The following is an 18722-nucleotide window of genomic DNA, read 5'->3' as shown; positions in this document are numbered from 1 at the left end:
GGAGGTAGGCTGGGCAGTGGGTGACCGTCCCAAGATGACCAAGTGAATTTCACGGATCCTCCTTGGCCAAAGCCAAGCCCCCTCCCGCTTATTATTATTATTATTATTTTTTTGCAGAATAAAAAGCGGCTTTCAAGTAGCCCAAAGCCACAAGGGTGGGACCACCACCACCCCGGCTTAGGTACCATCAACGGGTTCATGCCGGCCTGAGAAACCACCATGACCGCCTGAAATCCAGTTCAGCCTGTTGAGCTAACACCGTGCATGAGACACCCAGCAGAAGGGTTTTACCCTGTAATTTGCAGGGATAAAGGAGAGGCCTCCCAGGGAAGGAACACGGGTCTGCGGACAAGGACATGCTTTTTACCCACAGAAGCTCATCGTGCTGTCCCAGCCTGAACACCGTGATCCTGTACACTTTTCAAAGCTCACCAGGGTTGAACCTGGCTCATCCTTGGATGGGAAACCCACCAGGAACAACAAAGAATCCCAACTGAAAGCTCAGAAAGTCACAGCTGATAATCCAGCCGTGGCATTCACTGCTTGACCCTCTCAGATTAGCCTACCTGTCAGAGGCATTGTGAGAACATCTGGAGGAGGAGGAGGAGGAAAGGTTTACGATATAAATATAACAAATACAGTAAGAAGAAACAAGTCCCTCGTTTCACAACCCAGGGTTCAACTAGTTAAATAAATCTGCACAGTATATTCGAGAACACCCCACCTCCCTCATCTCTCTAAAAAGGAAGTTACTTTTTTCCCATAGGAAAGAAGCCAAATGCTTATTTTGGAAGATGGGATAAAGAGGCTGAAAGCAAGAAACAGGGGCTGGGGAAGATTTCCATCTTCCCCGTGATCTCCTGCTTCCTTCCTGAAACCAACTGGAGTCCAGGTAATTGTTCTCTTTAGACTACATTTCCCAGAATTCTCCCTGTAGCCCAGTTCTGCCTCTCAGTCAGGCCAAGAAACACGAAAATGGCTCTCGACAGTTTATGTTACATGCGCACCGTGTCCATCTCTGGCCCGCACTTCACACTGACATTTTAATGCAACACAGGAAAAACAAACAAGCAACTCCATGTATTTTGGGAGTTCCGGACCAGGAAGCCAAAGAATTGTGTTGGTAACAGCTACGGCCCAGAACTGTTTTACAAAAAAACCTGCTAAGGAGCAAAGTAAGGGCCAAGATCTTGTTTCTTTCACGGGCTACGCAACACATTTTTGGATGGAATCTGGAGCTTGGCCTCTAGACAACCTGTAAACTAAGCCAAGAAACAGGAAACATCTGGGCCACGGGAGGGAGAAGTTTGCCCAGGGATTTCTTCAACCACAAGGTTGCCACAATCCCCCACAAATGATTGCTTTTCGGCGCATTATAAACCAAAGACTTCTCCACCGGATTTACGGGACTGGAAGCTCACAGCCATTCAGAACTATGGTTTCTCCTTTTTAAAAAAACATTAAAAATGGATATGGCAACCCTCAACCATTCCTAGAGGCTCAGGATCTGTGCCTCCCAGAGCGCCTCATGCCTGGTAAGGTCCAGGAATACCCAGCAAGTAAAAATATAGCCCAGAGGAGAAGCCAGGGCAGTGGAGGAGACCTGCTGAATAAAAATCAGCCTTGTCAACCAGCTGAAGTGCCTTTTTCTCTTTACATAGAAGCCCACCTTATAAAATATAAAAACAGTACGTAAAAGTAAGCATTCTAATAAAAAAAAATTACATGCATACAAAGGTATGAATGTGTTTGAGAATAATGTTCAAAGACAGTAAGCGTGATTTTCTTCCCGCCAAACAAGTATCTCTGTTTAAATACACTGGCTGTTGTAACATTAACAACAGAAGCCAGATAAAAATGCTAATTTCTGGGAAGGCCACATGCGTGATTCCAATGATTCCAATGTCTTCCCAGCCGCCTAAATCACCCGTTGGAGCGCGCTGGGAGTTCATACCTTCAGTCCTGTCTTTTCGTCGTCGCTGCCGTTATTGGTGGACGGCGTTTCATCTCCCTGCCTGGAAATCAAGACAAAATCCTCGCTGTTAAGAGTAGAAACCGAGTCTGACGACACACTGATTTTTCCAACAGAGGCCTTGTCATCCATGACTTAAAAAAGAGAACGCTCGATGCATGAATGGGCTTGGGATCCACGTGCCTGAAAAACAAAAACCATCAATTAAATGATGAATAACTCTTTACCATCCAGGGGTTCCAGAATCGAAACCCCTGTGCAAAACCACGGAAATGGTCGCCACGTTATTGATCCTTTTCAAATAAGGGCACACGTCCATGCTGCCTCTCCTGTTCTGTGCTGAACCACAAATTACAAATATCCTGTCATTAGCTCTGATATCACGTCCGTTCTCCAGAGGCGGGGATTTCACAACCTGTAAACAAGGCCTCTGCTTAGGTCCCAAAGACCAGCCACAGCACCAAGCAAGGTGACGGGCAAGATACAGGAGAGGAGAACAGCATCTGCTGTGGGAATCAGAGATTTTCATCCGTTAAGAAGTTTCCTCTTCTAATAATGGGTCATCTGTAACGTGCCATTCAGCTTTGGCCAAGAAAGGAAAGGAAGCTGAACTATCGCTAGTTAAAAGGAAAAGCCTGCTGGCACAGTTGGCACCCTGAGAATTGCACAGCTTCTTCCTGTCGCTTCGGGTTCACCCAAAAACACTGGCTGCTTCCCAATCCAGGCATGAATTCAAACTGGCAAGAGAACAGCCTCCTCCAGTCCCCGAACTACCAGCCGTCTCCCCAGGAGCCCTTTTACGAGAGCAGGAGCGTCTCCTTTTAAGGGTTTGCTCCCGATGTGTCAGGAAGCAAGAGTGTTTAAGAGCATTGGAGCACAACTCAGGAGCCCTGGGTTCAAATCCCCCCTTGGCCATGGAATCTCACTGGGCAAATACTGTATGGGCCAGCTGTCCTCTCCTAGACTGATCGGTCTCGTAGGTGTTGCTGTGAGTCAGGAGGAGAACCCAGTAAGGTCACTGGTGGAAAGCCAGAATGTGAAAAGGAATACACAAACAAATAACTGTCTTCCTCCTTTTCAAAGCACAGAAGTCAACAACACAGCCAAATAAAAACCCATGACAGGACCAGCCTGAAAACCCTCAACAGAGAAACCATACAACATCTTGGGTCCCATAAGGGATGCTCTACAACCCCAAGTCATTGTCTGGCACAACTGCTCCCCACCTTCATGGGAGAACCGATGCAGGCTGATTAGAACGGAGCCAGAGATCCACCCCATAAAAACATCCTGGGGAAAAAAATGAATGAAATTTGACACAAATGATATTTACCAAGAGTTCCACTGCCTTTAATTCACACCCCACAACCCAGACACACATGCTTGCGCGCACACCTTCCACCCATGTGGTGTACTGCTTAGAGTCTTGGACTTCGGAGATTTAAGAGATGGGGGTTCTGTGATCCACTGAGCCATGGAAATCGCTGGACATCTTTGGGCCACCTCCCTCAACCAGATCTCCCTCACAGGACTGTTGTTAAGGATAAAAGGAGGCTGTTAAAAAATGTGCCTGCCCCACTGAGTTCACTGGAGAAAAGGTAGGGTAAAATGGATCCTAAAAATTGAATCCATATACATGCACATGCAAACCCAAAAGGTCTCTCTGACATGCTAGATTAATTTATCCATGGATACTTCGGCTTCTCCTGCCTGCCACAGGGAGGGGCTAGGAACAATACAGAGCCACTATCTTCCACAGTCACCGATACTAGTCTAATCCAAGCCAAGAGCTAACCCAACAAATTGGAGCTTAAGTTAATTTTCTCTGGCTGATTGGAGTTCAAGGCTGGGTTAACATACCCCGGGCTTACGTTATCCTCCACTCTCAAACAGCTACGCCTTCAAGGAAAGGCCTCCTCTTGCTCTGTTTTTCCATGTTTATTTAAATAAAGACGCTGGCAAAGCCACTGACAGTTAAAGGAGACAAGACGTTTCAGGCCACTGCATTCTCTGAAACAGAAGCCGGAGCAGAGCTGAATTATTTTTACACCCCTGAAAGTCTGGAATTCCACCCAGCCCTGCGGAGGCCACAGGGTGCCAGATGATTTACAGCGTACAAAAAGCAATCGTCCACAGAAGCCCGTCTGAGAGCCGCACCCTTCCACCAGCCCCCCCACTCTGCAGATTTTCAATTCTACCTCTCCATCCCATTCAGGATCCTCCAATTTCAGCAGCTAAGGGGTGCGGGGAGAGGAATCAGAAGCCATACAGCATCTGTCGTATTGCACTGACACATATGTATTGGAGAAAGAACTTCAAACCAGCTGTGTGGGTTCTTTTGTCACTACAACTCCCAGCATCCCCAATCCAGCAGGATCACCAATTCAGAAGCCACACACAAGCTCCTTCTTCAGTAAGACCGCAACGTTTAACACAGACCAGAAAATCCTGATCTTTAAATTTCCAGACACCGAGTCCTCCATTTGGAAGGAACAACAAAGCCCCCACCCCCTTTAAAGGCTAACAAGTTTCAATGCATCAGAAGAAGCAGTTTAGAGTCAGCAGAAGATTATGCCAAACAAAACCTAGCCATCTTCAGAGTGTCACCACATGCTTTGTCACTTTTGCTGCCACAGTATAAATGCCTGGAATGAGATTCTCTCTGTCTGTATCTCTTTCTCACTCAACTGGTGACCCATTGGGTCATTGTCTGAGAGATCAGTGGATGAAACATAGCATAAGTAATGCCCTTTAAAGCCAAATCTTCTGGTGATGCCAACAGCATCCAGCAACAGTGGCTTCTTTTGCTGGCACAGGAGAAATCTAACACTACATCAACTCCGCATAAAGGTGAGGCTCGCCATGGCTTCAGCCAGTCTCGACTCTGCATAAAGCAATATAAGCTTGCCTCCCAGCAAGCCAATGCAGGAAGGTGGAGAAACACCCAGGCCTCTAACCTGCTTCACTTTTGCTTTTCCGTATTTCCCAATCGGATCAGGTTTCAACAAAAGAATATGCCTTTCTGACCAGGCGAGAAAAGTCGATCAACCGCTCAGCCTGAGAAGCCATAAATATCAAGATGCTTTATTAAGGGCCTGGAGTCTGCAAATCACTATGGAAGAGAAAATAATGCACTCCAGCTTTCTAGGCTGAATTTGAAACTGGACTTGTAAAATAAGTCCACAGAACTTACTGGCCTGCAAAGTATTCTACTAGCCAACCACAGGCACAGCAGGCTGATAGAGCACTTTTATGCTGGAGGTAGAAGAGGAGAGTCTAATAACCAGCCCCTTAACCATCATCCCACCCACACCCTGTATGCAGTGCTTCATCCCCCTATGGCTGCTCCTAGCCAATGCTTAAATACAAAGCCAGATCAATCCCTGCAGACAACAGGAAACTAAGATCAAATACTGCCACTCAGAACTAATTAAACTTTAATATTAGCAGCTTGAGTGTCATCAATTCAGTCGCTACTGTTAGAACCTCTTCCCCTTTAAAAACAACAACCCAAAAAAGAAATGTAGGGAAGCAAGGCATGGAAAGCTTTACAGGGACCCAGAATCTAGCCGCTGGCAAGGTACCCAAAAATATCCCTTTTATATAAATGCTTCTAATTCTCATGTTGTCAAAAAAAAAAACCTGTAAAATCCATCCGTGTAATTTACAAATATTGCTGTCAACGCTAACTGAACAGAGCTTGGCTGGGAGTAATCATAATTACAGTTTATTCATATTGAGAGGTCCATTCATATGGATCCATATGGCATTTTTACAGTCCCTGCCCCAGGGAACTTACAATCTAAAACCCAAGACAAATAGGGAATTTTATCAGGACTTTGCCCCCAGCCGGCCACAAAAAAAGCACCCATAAAATCTTTCTTTTCTTTTCTTTCTTGAGCAACAGGATTTTGTAATTTATTTGGCCACATTGCATAACAGATTCTGGTATCTATACATTCTACAGTTTCCCTGTTCTTTTGTTAACCTTTTTAAAGGCACACACCCTTTAAACATTTTTTGCAATCAGGGCGGGGAGGTGGGCTGAACAATAAAGACAAAGCAAGCTGAGGCTTAATATTGCCCAAAGCAGAACACTGCTTTTTTTGGGCCATGTTGATTTCCCTGGGGCAGATTTAAATGCACGTTTACTTCCCAAAATTTAAATCAGTGGGGTTTTCAACGTTCCTGATTCACAGCACCATTCAATGTCTCCACCGAAGGAAGACCAAAATCTTCTCTAGCACAAAGCTGTGACACATGGAATAGACGATGCAGCTCTGAGAAATTCATTTTCTACAGATCAGAGAAACTCTTAGCCACCTCCTGAAACTGTAAAAATTTGAGGGGGGGGGGGGGGGAGGCCCAGGTTTCCAGGATCCTGAAGTCCCATTTTATTGGTAGAGTAGGACGGAGTGTCTTGTGTCTCATCCAAATAGCAAAATTTCGGGAAACGGATAGCCCTGTGGTTGGGCGTTTGATTCTCCACTGGACCTCCAGGCAAAAAGCCAGCCTGTGTGGCCACGGACAAGCTGTACAGTCCCAGGATGTCCTCGGAAAAAGGGAAGGGTCAGCCACTTCTGAATCTTCTCTACCTGGAACACCCTGAAAAGTCTGAGCATAAATCAGAATGGGCTTGATGGCATGCAATTAGAATTATTTAGGTAAAGGTAAAGGTTCCCCTTGACATTTAGTCCAGTTGTGTCCGACCCTAGGGCGCGGTGCTCATCCCCATTTCCAAGCCGTAGAGCCAGTGTTTGTCCGAAAACAGTTTATGTGGTCACGTGGCCAGCGCAGCTAGGCACAGAACGGCGTGACCTTCCCACCGTGGTGGCACTTATTTATCTACTTGCATTTGCATGCTTTCGAACGGCCAGGTTGGCAGGAGCTGGGACAAGCGACAGGAGCTCACTCTGTCGCATGGATTCGATCTTAGGACGGCTGGTCTTCTGACCTTGCAGCCCAGAGGCTTCTGCAGATTAACCCGCAGCGCCACCACGTCCCTTAGAATTATTTAGAGAGCACAAATACCACTGCAGCCATTCTAGCTCTCTCTCCCTTCTTCCTCCCCCCCCCAAGCTCTTAGATTGGAAGGGCTACCAGGAATTTCATGTCCTGAGGCATAATGTCAATTGCCCTGAAACAAACACACCCAAGCTAGGGCTTTACATTCCTTCCCACCCCGCACACTGCCTCAGGAGAAGCTAACATGAATGCTTTTGTCCCACTATCTTGTTGACCATCTATCACAATCTTTGCTCTAAGAGCCACTCCAGATCCATGCCCAAGAAAGGGGAAGAGAGAAGGGAACCCCAGTTTCCCCCAATTGTCACAGATGGAGACATCAAACCATCACCATGGGAAACTTTCTTGTGAAGTTTTCTGACTGCCCCCCCCCTCTGAGACTGGTGCCATGATTCTAATCACCAAGAATATCTAAGATTCTTCTACGTTTGCTCCTCCATTGGAGAGAACGGCAGTATCTCGGATCATATGATCCCCGAGGGCTTCTCTCTTCAAGATGGGGTTTTCATTTGAGAAAGTTACTCTTCTGGGCTAGTTTTCGAAGTTGCAGCCACGTTAGTCAGTGCAAGCATTTCAACAAAGAAACAGAAAACAAAACAATACAAAAAACATTGTGGCCCCTTAAAGACCAACTGTGATATATTAAATGTCAGCTTTTGTGGAACATGGCCCACTTTGTTAGACGGAGAGAGTTTGCAAGTTCAAGTCCTAAACTTTGTGGGATTCATAGATGAAGGGGGAGACTTTCTAAACCCCTAACACCTACACCACACCGGGTTTTTTTAAACGTTTTGGTTTTAGTGGACACATTTCTCCAAAGCAAGTTTCAGAATGAGTCACAAGATATCTCTTTTGACTGCATATTGCTTGTAAACACAAGCTGCCTCATGGGATCACTCGGGGCTGAGATGATTTGCTGATTTCGCACAGAAGGGATTTTGATTTGCCACTGCATTATACCATATCTTTCTCTCCAAACCGACTTACAGCATATCTTCCAAAACGGGGACTACATTTTGTAAATATGAATGGAAAACTAAAGCTGCAATGAAGCTGCGAAGTCTACAGGTCTTTCGGTATTTCTGTTTCTTGCACAAGCCAAACAGGGCTGCAGCAATGGGAGTTAGGTGTCCATAGTTCTCAATAAATTGGTGGAAAAATCCCAGGGAAAAAGTCAGTTATGGCTGACAGAGTCCTCCAATGATTTCATCGATAAATGGCAAAATCCAAAACAAAGTGTACTCAGGAAGAAGTCCCACCAAATTTGCAGAATCTTACCTCGTAAGACTACACTGATAAACAGGATCCAAGTCTTCATTACTAAGCACAACAGCACTTACAGAACCATCCAATAAATACCTTCATCGTCATTAGCAAAGATGCAACATGCCAACAGTGTTACTACTAGCAGAAGGAAAGAATCAAGCAATATTTAAACTAAGACCAATGGAAATATCACAAGAAACAAGGATACACTCTTTTACAGCAGCAAAAATACAGTATCACCCAACCCTGTATGTTTATTTCCACCCACCCGCCCTCGTGGATCAGGCTTGGCAATCCTTGCGCTTCCAAAACCAACACAGAAACACACAATTATCCTGCTGTTAAAAACACAACTTATGATCCGTGTTAAAGGCAGCAAGGAAAAGAAAACCAGCACTACTATTAAAACGTCATTTAAGGACAATATTATAACATTCAAACAATCTCCGCCGGATAGAAGAACCAAGCAGTCCGATCCAAACCTGGGAGAAGTTACTTTTTGAAGATTTCAGCTGCCAGCATGAAAGGGCTCCCACAAGAGAACTGGGAAATCATAAGATGAAAACAGCCACTTCCAAGTCAAATACATATATACTGTACCTATATGAGAAAGCAGTCCTATCTAAAACTTGGGAAAGTTACTTTTTCCATCTGCCAAGGGTCTGGGCCCCCCCCAAAAAAGAAAAAAGTTACTTCTTCCAACCACAGGGGTAGAACCAGGACAGGGAGGCTTCCGTTCCAGGGTTCCCAAACCACCTCTTTTGGGGAGGAAGAATCGGGCAAAAGGAACAGAAAATAACGACAACCGAAGGGCGCAAACGCCGTTACTTGGGGGAAATGGCACACGTTCCTTTTCCGTTCCTCCCCCGAAGGAACCACCCAAATGACGATACCTGCCTCTTATTCTTCCAGTGGGGTGGGTGGGGGGGGTGACACCCCAGATTTACCTCAGAGGAGGGCCCAGATTTACCTCAGAGGAGGGCAGGGACCCCCCCAAATAGACACACGCGCCCCACCGGGGAGGAGCCCCAGCCCCCCCCTTCCCCTTCCTCCTCTTCCTCCTCCTCCTCCGGGAGGTGCTGCCGGACTCACCCTCCTCCAGGCCCGGCCCGAGGCCGCCTCCCTCAGCAGCAGCAGCAGCCAGGCCGCTGCCGGGCCTCAGTCCCGAGTGCCTCCTCTCTCTCCCCCCCTCCCCTTCCCCAACAGTCCTCAACCCCCCCCTCGGGCTCGGCCCCCTTGTCACGTGTCCCGGGGCCTGGCCGGAAGCGAGCCGGGTCACTTCCGGGACGGAGAAACTGCCTGGGACCCCCCGAGGAGCTCACCTCACTTCCGGTGTCCCTTCTCTCTTTTTCCCTCTCTATGGTTTCCCCTTTCTTTCCTTCTCGTGACCGCGGGGAGGGGGGGGGAAAGGGGGGGCGGAACAGGAAGTGGTGCCCAGGAGGAGGGGGGGAGCGGCTTCCGGTGGCGGCAGAGGAGGAGGAGGAAGAGGAGGAGGAGGAACTCCCGGGTCGGGGCTTCCCTCCTTCTCGCCTCTTCCCTCCCCCCCCGCCGCCGGGCTGGCTCCGCCTGGGGGAGGCGGAGAGGAGGTAAGCCGGGTCTCGGTGGGTGGAGGCCCCCGTATCCCCCCCACTCCCGAGAAGAGCCGGGGTGCTTCGTCTTCGGCGGCTGGCCGGTGGAACTCGCGGCCACAAGACGCGGCACCTCGGCGGCGTGGGGAGGGGGCGGCGAGGCAGGCGAGCCTTCCTCCCTTCTGGACCTTCTTCCAGGCACGTCTTGTTTAGGTAAGATAAAGGGAGGCGGTGGGATGCCCTCCTGTTCCCTTCAGGGGACTAATTCTGGGTCTGGTTTCCTTTTTTATTTTCCTTGGGTCCCTTCGGCTTTTCTTCCCCATTTCAGTCACTGTCGTGTTTCTCGTTCTATGGACTCAAATGCTCCCCAGCAGAGAATCTGATCCTTGGTTTCTTTTGCTCCCCTGTAGCCGGTGCTGAGCGACGTTCGTGGTGTTTCAGGGGCTTGGGGACAGGATTCCTTTCCTAGCCCTTCCTGGAGATTTTGGGGACTGGACTCGCTGGGCGCGAACGTCTGTGTGCTTTGCCCCTGAGGTAGGGACGCTTTTTCCCCTACACACACTTTGTCCTTATGACACAAGCCCAGCAAGGTAGATCAGAGAGAAGGGGTGACCCAGAGGGGCTTGGTCAGAGGGTGTCGTTTCTTGCACACCTCTTTCACGGATGCTTCTTTGGGAACTATCAAAGAAAGTGGGGCGGTGGGAGCAGGAGAATGATTGTTATCAGTGTATAGTCTTGAAAGAGAATTAGATGAAAAAGCAAGATGTATCCTGTTACAGTGTCTGTTTGCCAGTGTTCTCTCTCTGCCTGTAGGAGGAAAATGTGGGTTCCCAGACATGATGGAAGGCGGGGCCTACAGCTCACATCATTTCTCATCACTGTGTTGCTGATGGGCACCCTCTGTCCGGCAACATCTGCAGGGCCTCAGTTTATCCACCTGTGATCTATGCCTCCCCACCCAAAAAAGTTGGGCTAGTGTTGGAATCTTTCCTGGTCTGTGTTAACTCACTGTCTCTGTCCACCCGCAACCCTTAAGGTTTGTCAACATGAGCGAAAGAGCCGACAGCCTCCACTTCCAGTTTGACAACTACGGGGACTCCATGCTGCAGAAGATGGACAAGCTGCGGGAGGAGAACAAATTTTGCGACGTGACCGTCCGCATCGACGACCTGGAGGTCCACGGCCACAAGATCGTCTTTGCTGCCGGCTCCCCTTTCTTAAGAGACCAGTTCCTGTTAAACGATTCCAGGGAAGTGAAGATCTCCATCTTACAGAGCTCCGAAGTGGGGAAGCAGCTGCTGCTCTCCTGCTACAGCGGCGTCCTGGAGTTTCCCGAGATGGAGCTGGTGAACTACTTGACCGCCGCTAGCTTCCTCCAGATGAGCCACATCGTGGAGCGCTGCACGCAAGCCCTGTGGAAATTCATCCGGCCCAAACAGCAGCTCGGCCACAAAGCGGACGGCGTGCGGCAGGCCGACTCTCCCGACCCAAAGGAGCGCCCGGGGACCGGGGGTGGGGGGGAGGAGGACGAAGACGAGGAGGACTCCTCCTTGCAGCCAGATTCGCCTTGCGTCCAACCTTCAGAGGACAGCTTGGATATGGAGGACAGCGACATCCAGATTGTGAAGGTGGAGTCCATCGGGGAGGCGGCGACGGAGGGGCGTAGCAAGAAGGACCCGGGCCAGTTCCTGGCCTCGGAGCAGCCGAGCACCCTCCACTCCTCCGAACCCCAGCACTCGCTCATCAACTCCACAGTGGAGAACCGGGGCGGGGAAATGGAGCGGAGTCAGTTGCACAACTACGGCCTCTCATACGCAGGGGGCGAGAGCCTCATCCTGGCTCCCAAGGACCTGTTTGGCTCCAGCAATCGGGGCGTGGACAAGGGCCTCCAGTGGCACCACCAGTGTCCCAAATGCACCCGGGTGTTCCGGCACCTGGAGAACTACGCCAACCACTTGAAGATGCACAAGCTTTTCATGTGCCTCTTGTGCGGCAAGACCTTCACCCAGAAGGGCAACCTCCACCGGCACATGCGGGTCCACGCCGGCATCAAGCCCTTCCAGTGCAAGATCTGCGGGAAGACCTTCTCCCAGAAGTGCTCCTTGCAAGACCACCTCAACCTGCACAGTGGGGACAAGCCCCACAAGTGCAACTACTGCGACATGGTCTTCGCCCACAAGCCCGTCCTCCGTAAGCACCTGAAGCAGCTCCACGGCAAGAACAGCTTCGACAACGCCAACGAGAGGAACGTCCAGGACGTCGCGGTGGATTTTGAGGCCTTTGGCTGCGGCCCGGGGATGGCGGACTCCAAGGGCTGCCCGCCGGCCGAGGGAGGTCAGGGGCTGGACGCGGGCAAGCTGGCCCAGGCAGTGCTCGGTTTACGGAACGACAGCGCCTGCGTGAATTGAAACGGGTTCCAAAACGTCTCTCTCTCTCTTTTTTTAAAAGAAACATTTCTTTTCTTTCACTGGGGCAGGAATCTCTTGAAAGGGAGCTGCTGCCTTCATCTTTTGGGCCTGAGTGTCAGTTCCAAAACTTTCCGCCGAAGGAGCTGGGAGGGGCTGAGCCCAAAATTGGAGCTGGCGTGCCGTTCCATCCCATGGGGGGGGATTTTTGATGTTTGGGGGCCGTTGTTTGCCCCCATCGTGGAAGGAGCACCGAGGTGGTATAGACCTCTCTCTTTTTGTTGATATTTACAGTTGTAATCAAAATTATTCAACCCCCATTGCAAATCCGGTCTGTTGTCAGCATTTACAGACTTTCAGCTGTTTGCAGTGAACAAACCAAACAAAGGCAATTGAAATAGCTCAACACAATGCTTCAAGCAGTTTCCCCAAATTCATCTGAAAATGCCCTCTTTAATGAATTCTGCAGTCTGTAAATCATTCAACCCCCTGAATAGAATCCCCACACACACAACAACACAAATATGCAAAAACAGGTATTGTCTCAAACATACCTGATGCAACGAATTAAGGGCTTTATTTGTTGCACTGGGTGTGCTTGAGTTGGAACACATGAAATATCTGAGCTGGCAAGGAATTTGGTGAGTGTCACATTTGACTGTATGTTAGAAATATGGTGAAGTCAAAAGAATGGGCCAAAAAGTTAAAGAGATTGTTGCCCTTCACAAGCAAGGAAGAGGATACAAAAAGACAGTGAAGGCACTTCATGTTTCGAGAGGCACCGTTGAAAGCAGAGTCCAGAAGTTCTGTGGGGAAGAAAAGGGAAGCCCATTAATGGCTGCAACCTGATTTATGTGAAGGCAGGCTGAGAAAAACCTCGAGTGACTGCAAAGGCTCAGCAGAAGCGCTTGGCAACAACAAGCACTGAGGTTTCAGTTTGCACAGTAAGGCCAGTACTAAACACAGGTTTCCATGCCAGAACTCCCTGATACATACCACTACTGACCCAAAAGCAAAGGAAAATATGATTTGGCTCCAGTACGCCCCCAAATCATATAAACAAGCCACAGAAATTTGGGGGTTCTGTTCTGTGGAGCGGTGGAACAAAACTGGAACTTTTTGACCCGATGGATCAGCAGTATGTCTGTGAAAGAAGAATGAAGCACACACTGAAAAGAACACTCTGCCTCCAGTTAAGCACGGCAGAGCTATGGTGATGCTCTGAGGCTGTTTTGCATCCTCTGGCTGTGGACACCTGCAGCGTCTGGAAGACAAGATGGATTCATTGAAGGATCAGGAAATCCTAGGAGAAAACGTCATGCCAGCTGTGAGGAAGCTGAAGCTTGGGCGTTCTTAGACCTTCCTGTTGGACCTTGCAACAGGACAATGATCCCAAGCATACCTCACGTTCAACCCAGGTTTGGTTGCAGAAGAAGTCCTGAAAGGCTCTACAATGGCCATCACAATCACCTGTCTTGAACCCCATAGAAAATCTATGATGGGATTAAAAGAAGGCGATTGCAGCACGCAAAGACAAGAATATGGCAATTATACAGGCAATGTGTAGCCTGTATAATTAAAATAGTAAACCGCCCGGAGAGTGCTTGTAGCGCTATGGGGCGGTATATAAGTCCAAAAAATAAATAAATAAGTAAAATGACTGAAATGGAGGCCATTGATCATGAAGAATGGGCTAAGATTCCTCAGGAACGCTGCCAGAAGCTGGTGTCTGGCTATGCATCTCTTTTGGAGCAGGTCATAAGAGCAAAAGGGCGCTTTACTAAGTACTAAGGATGCTTGCTGTGAAAAGATTAAATCATTTTTGAGACTGCAAAAATTCATTTAAAGTTGCATTTTCAGTTGAATTTGGGGAAACGGCTTGAAGCATTCATTGTGTTGAGCTATTTCAATTGCTTTTGATTTGTTCAGTGCAAACAGCTGAAAGTCTGTCAATTTTGACAATAAACCTGATTTGCAAGGGGCGGGGGGGGAGGTTGAATAATTTTGCTTACAACTATAGAAAGTGGGCAGCAGTAGCCAAGGGCTTCTTTCAAGAGGAGGTGCAGGCCTGACCTCAAGCAGCAGTTACCTGCTTATGGGCCAAGGGTGTTAAATGTAGGGAACGGAGCCTCCTCTCAGAGATGAGTTTTTAAGCTAAAACGCCCCAAATCTTGACTTCTTGAAGGAGGGGGAGAAAAAAAAAGCACTGGATAACTGTAAGCATTTGCTGTTTGGTCATCTATTACTGTTTTGTATTGTATTGTTTAAAAACATCAGGTACTTTCCTTCTTGTTCTTCTTACCTGAAAGTAATATCCGCCCTGACCTTGTGTGACCTTTTGTGTATAGGATGTCCCTTTCCTGATCAGTGCAGGCGAAGAGGCGGCTGCTTTGGAAGCCGGGATCGAAGGCAGTCCAGCCAGCATTTTGGCTGAACCATCGGCGTGGGCAGGTTTCGTGGGTCTAGGAATCCGTTTCCTACCTCCCAGCCGTCTCTGTGGGTGGCATCGACCTCCCCACCCCCAAGATGCCACTGTGGATTGTGGCCTATTTAAAAGGCTGCCCCTCAACGCTTCTAGGACAAGCATTTCACCTTTCCCCACCTGTGGGAAAATGTGTTTCGGGGTGTGTGGGGGGGGGGAGACGATGGGAGCCTGATAAGAGCTGGGGTGCCCGAGAACCTTTCTTTTCCCACACCTGCTCTAGATCACAGCCCTCACCTCTGTGTCTTCTCTCAGGTTAGTTTCCAATTCCTCCCCATCCCTGCACCAAGATTTGTGGAAAGCGCGTGAGTAGACTAGAAAGGTTGAAAACTGCATGTTTTTTTTGTCTAGTTCCTCTCTGGCCCCTTCCTCCTGTAGCGCTCCTGACAATTGAGCCTGTGTCCATCGTTTCTCCTGGCAGCTCTCCCGCCTCTCTCTCTCGAGGTGGGACTTCCAAACCCACTTCGGAAGCCACTTTTTCTCGCCTTCCAGTTTCACTGGCCTCTCACCGTCTCACTTCCTTGGTCCCTGGCCCTTCCTCCCCTTCTGTAGTGTCGACCATAAGCGTTCAGGGTTGTCTACTCCACATTGGCGTGTGGTGTGCTTAGAGTCCCGCCCGGCACTCGAGAAAGAGATGGGATATGGCAGAGTTCAGGGAGGCCTCCACAGAGTCGGAGAAGCTTACCGTGCCCTCTGGCGGGTTGGCATCGTTTTAAAAAGCACAGGATGTCCGGAGCACTTAGCAGGTCGTGGCCATGGCTCCTCGGAAAACCAGTCTCTCAGATGGCCTCTGTCTGTAACTCATTTTGAAGGGGAGCGATGCTGGGGCAGGCAACGAATGATTAAACATGAATTGTGAAATGAGAAGAGATCCTCTGCGCGTTGTTGTTCTACCACCAGCCCCATCTTTCTAGCCGATGTGCTCAAGGCAGATTCTCTGGGGACCTCCTGCTTCTGCTTCCCACTCCATACAGCCGATGTGCTTTTACAGCTTTACCCTGGACCCAGGGAAGAGAAATAGAAGCATGTTACTTTTTTTAGGGGGGTTCTCCTCATTCAAGGGCAAGGTATACCTCTTTGCCCAGGAGCTGTGCTGTAGTGGTGAATTGGAACCGAAGGCAAATAGGGGCAGGGTGTAGGTCAGGTCTACGAGCTTATTTTAACTTGAAACGAAAGGCTGCCAGAAGCTGAGCCTTCAAAGGGGCATTTCTACATTTTCGGAGGGGAGATTGCAAGGGGGGAAAAAACCCTGGAATACGGCCACAGGAGGGTGCCACGGAGAAGGAGTTAAAATTTAGACACACACATCCTAGAGGCCTGGATTTTATCCTAGAACTTTCTATCCCTGTTTTACAGCTTGCCAGTAAAATTTCTCTAGTTACAGACCCAAACACACGCAGGTTGTTTTCCCATGATCAGGACTATCTTACTACCTGTGACGTTCCTCTTTCCAGAAAAAAATGGCAGTTCCTCCCTTAAAATGTTCCTGCTGTTTTGAACTGCGACCGGAAACCTGCCTTCTTGCAAACGGACCCCTTCCGCTTGGGGCAAGCCTCCAAGCGGAAGCCCCGGAAACATAGGGGAAAATTTAAATGACATAAAGGAGGTTGTTTGCTCCCCCACACACTTCAGGGGAGGTCAAAGCCAGTTGTGCATCCATTGCTAAAAAGGCATGCTACAAAATAAAAGAGAGGGATAGATGGGCATGAACCGGTTCAGCCCTGTTCATAAAGGTGGCAGCATAGGTGCTCCTGCTCCCCTCCCTCACCACCTCTGGCTCAATCAGCCACTCACCAGGTCCAGCATGCCAGCTTCCAACATTTCCTCAACTGATCTTCCAGTCCTGGCAGTAGCCCAGGCTTGGCTGATCTCCCACTCAGGCGAAATGGCAGGGCAGAGAAGCCTGGGCTCTTGCCCCTGACTGGGAGATTAGCCCCAGAGATGGGAAAAGGCCATCAAGCTGCACCTGGTGAGGGGCTCTTTGCGCCAGTGGAGGCAGGAGAAGGGAATATCAGCCCCTGTGCTGCCGCCTTGACGAACTGAGACGAACTGGTTCTTGCCCATCTCTAGACAGGGGGCATGTGCTGACAGGTGAGAACAGACAAAAGAAATCGGAAAAAAATACTTTAGCTCATGGGACGAAGACTGGGCTGGGATGAGCTGTGTTTTTATTAAAACTAGTGCAGGCCCCTTCTGTGTTTCTCTTGAGTCACCACAGTGACCTCAGAATAAAAGCATTCATATGACTTTCCCTGATGTCTCTTCCTTTTCCATGACCTGTGGTCCTTGTAAGTGTTTCCGAAGGGAAAGCCTGAGACGGTGGATGTGTTTTGAACATCTAGGTCATGGACCAGGTTCATTACACGGATTATTCTGTAGATGAAGGAAAAAGGCATTTTCACCCAAAGAAAAGCTGGTAAGCCTTCTTATGCAAAGAGGACATTCCCAAGAAGCAGGGCAACTGCCCGGAGATGGATGAAATTTCCTCTCTGCTCCTCACTCTATCTTTTCCCCGTTAATTGTTTCAAAACTGTAAGTTCCTTGTGGGCGGGGACCTTATCCATATTTCTCTATGTGTTTATGTCCTGCCTTACCAGGATAAAATAATGCTCAAGGCAGGTCATGATTAAAAATACAGGTTAAATGTATTGTTATGTGCTCTCAAGTTCCTTCTGACTGCTGGCAGTTCCATGAGAGGTTGTGCTGTCAACATTCCTGATCAGCTCTTGGAACCTCATGGATCAAAATACATAAATCATCACTGGACCAGAGAAGAATGACAGGTATGGGTTCCAGTGGCAGGGAGTTCCAAAGTGTGGGAGCAACTTTGGAAAATGGTAAGTACTGTAACTGATGTGGCATTGCAAATGAATAATTATTGTCTTCCACATAACACATTTATTTATTTGTTTGTCTATTTATTTATTTATTCTATTTATACCCCGCCTATCTGGTCATTGCGACAACTCTAGGTGGCTTACAACATAAAAACATAACACATATAAGAAAACTATATTACACAATTAAATAATTCTGCAAGATGGGAAGCGTACAAAATGAATCAAGTACTGTAGAGAGAAGGGTTGTGTGTTTGGGGCCGGACATTAAAATTAAAGTACAGTCAACAAGAGCGCATACTGTACAGTGTGTGCACATGCAGAGGGCAACTAGACAGATGAGGGCAGGCTTCATTAAATCAGAGGTGGTTCATGCTTGTTTTGTGCCAAATATATATAGAGAGAGAGGGAGAGGTTTTGTCAGACAAGTCACACACAAAGGGGGTAGGGGAGCAGAGATGGCCGCGTTGCTCATAATTAATACCTATATAAATATAATTTGTAAGTAGAACAACTAAAAGGTCACACATGCACACCGCAAAAATAGTTCAATAACACATTCATTGGGCACCTAAAACAACATTAAAGGCAAGCTTCCGAGTCCTACAGAACTGTTGACCAGCCTAGATGCTGCAGAACCTCGGGTGGAAAGAGCGAAATCCCAAATTATCCCGATGAGATGCTGGAGCAACAGAGCCTGTATTTAACAAAGATGAACAATAAATCAATAAACGGCACTCAGCACAGAAGGCTCCTTCCCCACCTCCCCAATTTAATAAAAATATAAAACAGGCAAGTTTTCAACACCCAACTTGTCTTCGGGGGGGGGCAAGAAGTGAACCCAAAACAGCAAAGCGGGAGGCTGGAGCCACGTTAAGTGATCAGACAGATCTCCCTTTGGGGTACGAAAGTGGTGCTCCAGGCTTTGCATTTTTAGGAAAAGGGGGGAAAATTATGCTAACGATTATTTTTTAAAAAAACTCAAAAATTCATTGGATCTGGCTAATTTGAGAAAAAAAAGCAGGGGGATCCAAACGCATAGGGCAGCGATTGCAAAAAGATGCTTGTTTTTCTTTCTTTTTTTCCCTTTTGCAAAAGCCTTCCTATCTCAACCCGGGCACCTTTCAGCTGCCCGTGCATGGTGTGTGCGTGTGAATGCGTGTGAGT

At 48.3% G+C, this 18722-nt stretch overlaps 2 protein-coding genes and 1 long non-coding RNA gene across 8 annotated transcripts in view; 1 reads left to right on the top strand and 2 right to left on the bottom strand.

Moving 5' to 3' along the window:
• Nucleotides 1-9490, bottom strand: part of RABGAP1 (RAB GTPase activating protein 1) — a 56509-nt gene extending 47019 nt beyond the window's left edge. For 2 of the 3 annotated variants that reach the window (XM_072984989.2, XM_078382673.1), the window contains exons 1-2: nt 9356-9490; nt 1955-2155 (exon numbers count right to left, since the gene is read on the bottom strand). In XM_072984989.2, the coding sequence (XP_072841090.2) occupies nt 1955-2104 (150 nt within the window). In that variant the 5' untranslated portion in view covers nt 2105-2155; nt 9356-9490. The remainder of the gene's footprint in view (nt 1-1954; nt 2156-9355) is intronic. The other variant, XM_072984990.2, reaches the window with a different exon arrangement.
• A 199-nt stretch (nt 9491-9689) lies between these two features.
• On the top strand, nt 9690-14521 carry ZBTB26 (zinc finger and BTB domain containing 26). Of its 4 annotated transcripts, none has more exons than XM_020793369.3 (3): nt 9715-10044; nt 10242-10365; nt 10868-14521. In XM_020793369.3, exon 3 carries the CDS (start codon nt 10878-10880, stop codon nt 12237-12239), a length of 1362 nt encoding a protein of 453 aa, XP_020649028.3. In that variant the 5' UTR covers nt 9715-10044; nt 10242-10365; nt 10868-10877; the 3' UTR covers nt 12240-14521. The 4 variants fall into 4 exon arrangements, with proteins under 4 accessions (XP_072841057.2, XP_020649028.3, XP_072841055.2 ...); XM_072984955.2 differs by having other exon boundaries at nt 9732-9849; XM_072984956.2 differs by lacking the exon at nt 10242-10365 and having other exon boundaries at nt 9690-9849.
• Nucleotides 14365-18254, bottom strand: LOC144585120 (uncharacterized). Its single transcript, XR_013539624.1, has 2 exons — nt 18127-18254; nt 14365-15716 (listed from the first exon to the last, which is right to left on the bottom strand). It is a non-coding gene; the product is annotated as an uncharacterized LOC144585120 (long non-coding RNA).
• Between the last annotated feature and the right edge of the window lie 468 nt (nt 18255-18722).

The sequence above is a fragment of the Pogona vitticeps genome, chromosome ZW-PAR (assembly GCF_051106095.1).
Source record: "Pogona vitticeps strain Pit_001003342236 chromosome ZW-PAR, PviZW2.1, whole genome shotgun sequence".
Taxonomy (NCBI): Eukaryota; Metazoa; Chordata; class Lepidosauria; order Squamata; family Agamidae; genus Pogona; species Pogona vitticeps.
The sequence above is the reverse complement of the archived record's forward strand: the minus strand, read 5'-3'. Positions and strand labels throughout refer to the sequence as shown.

Coding starts and splice junctions, on each gene's coding strand:
- ZBTB26 (XM_072984956.2), top strand. CDS start 10,878: ATGAGCGAAAGAGCCGACAGCCTCCACTTCCAGTTTGACAACTACGGG.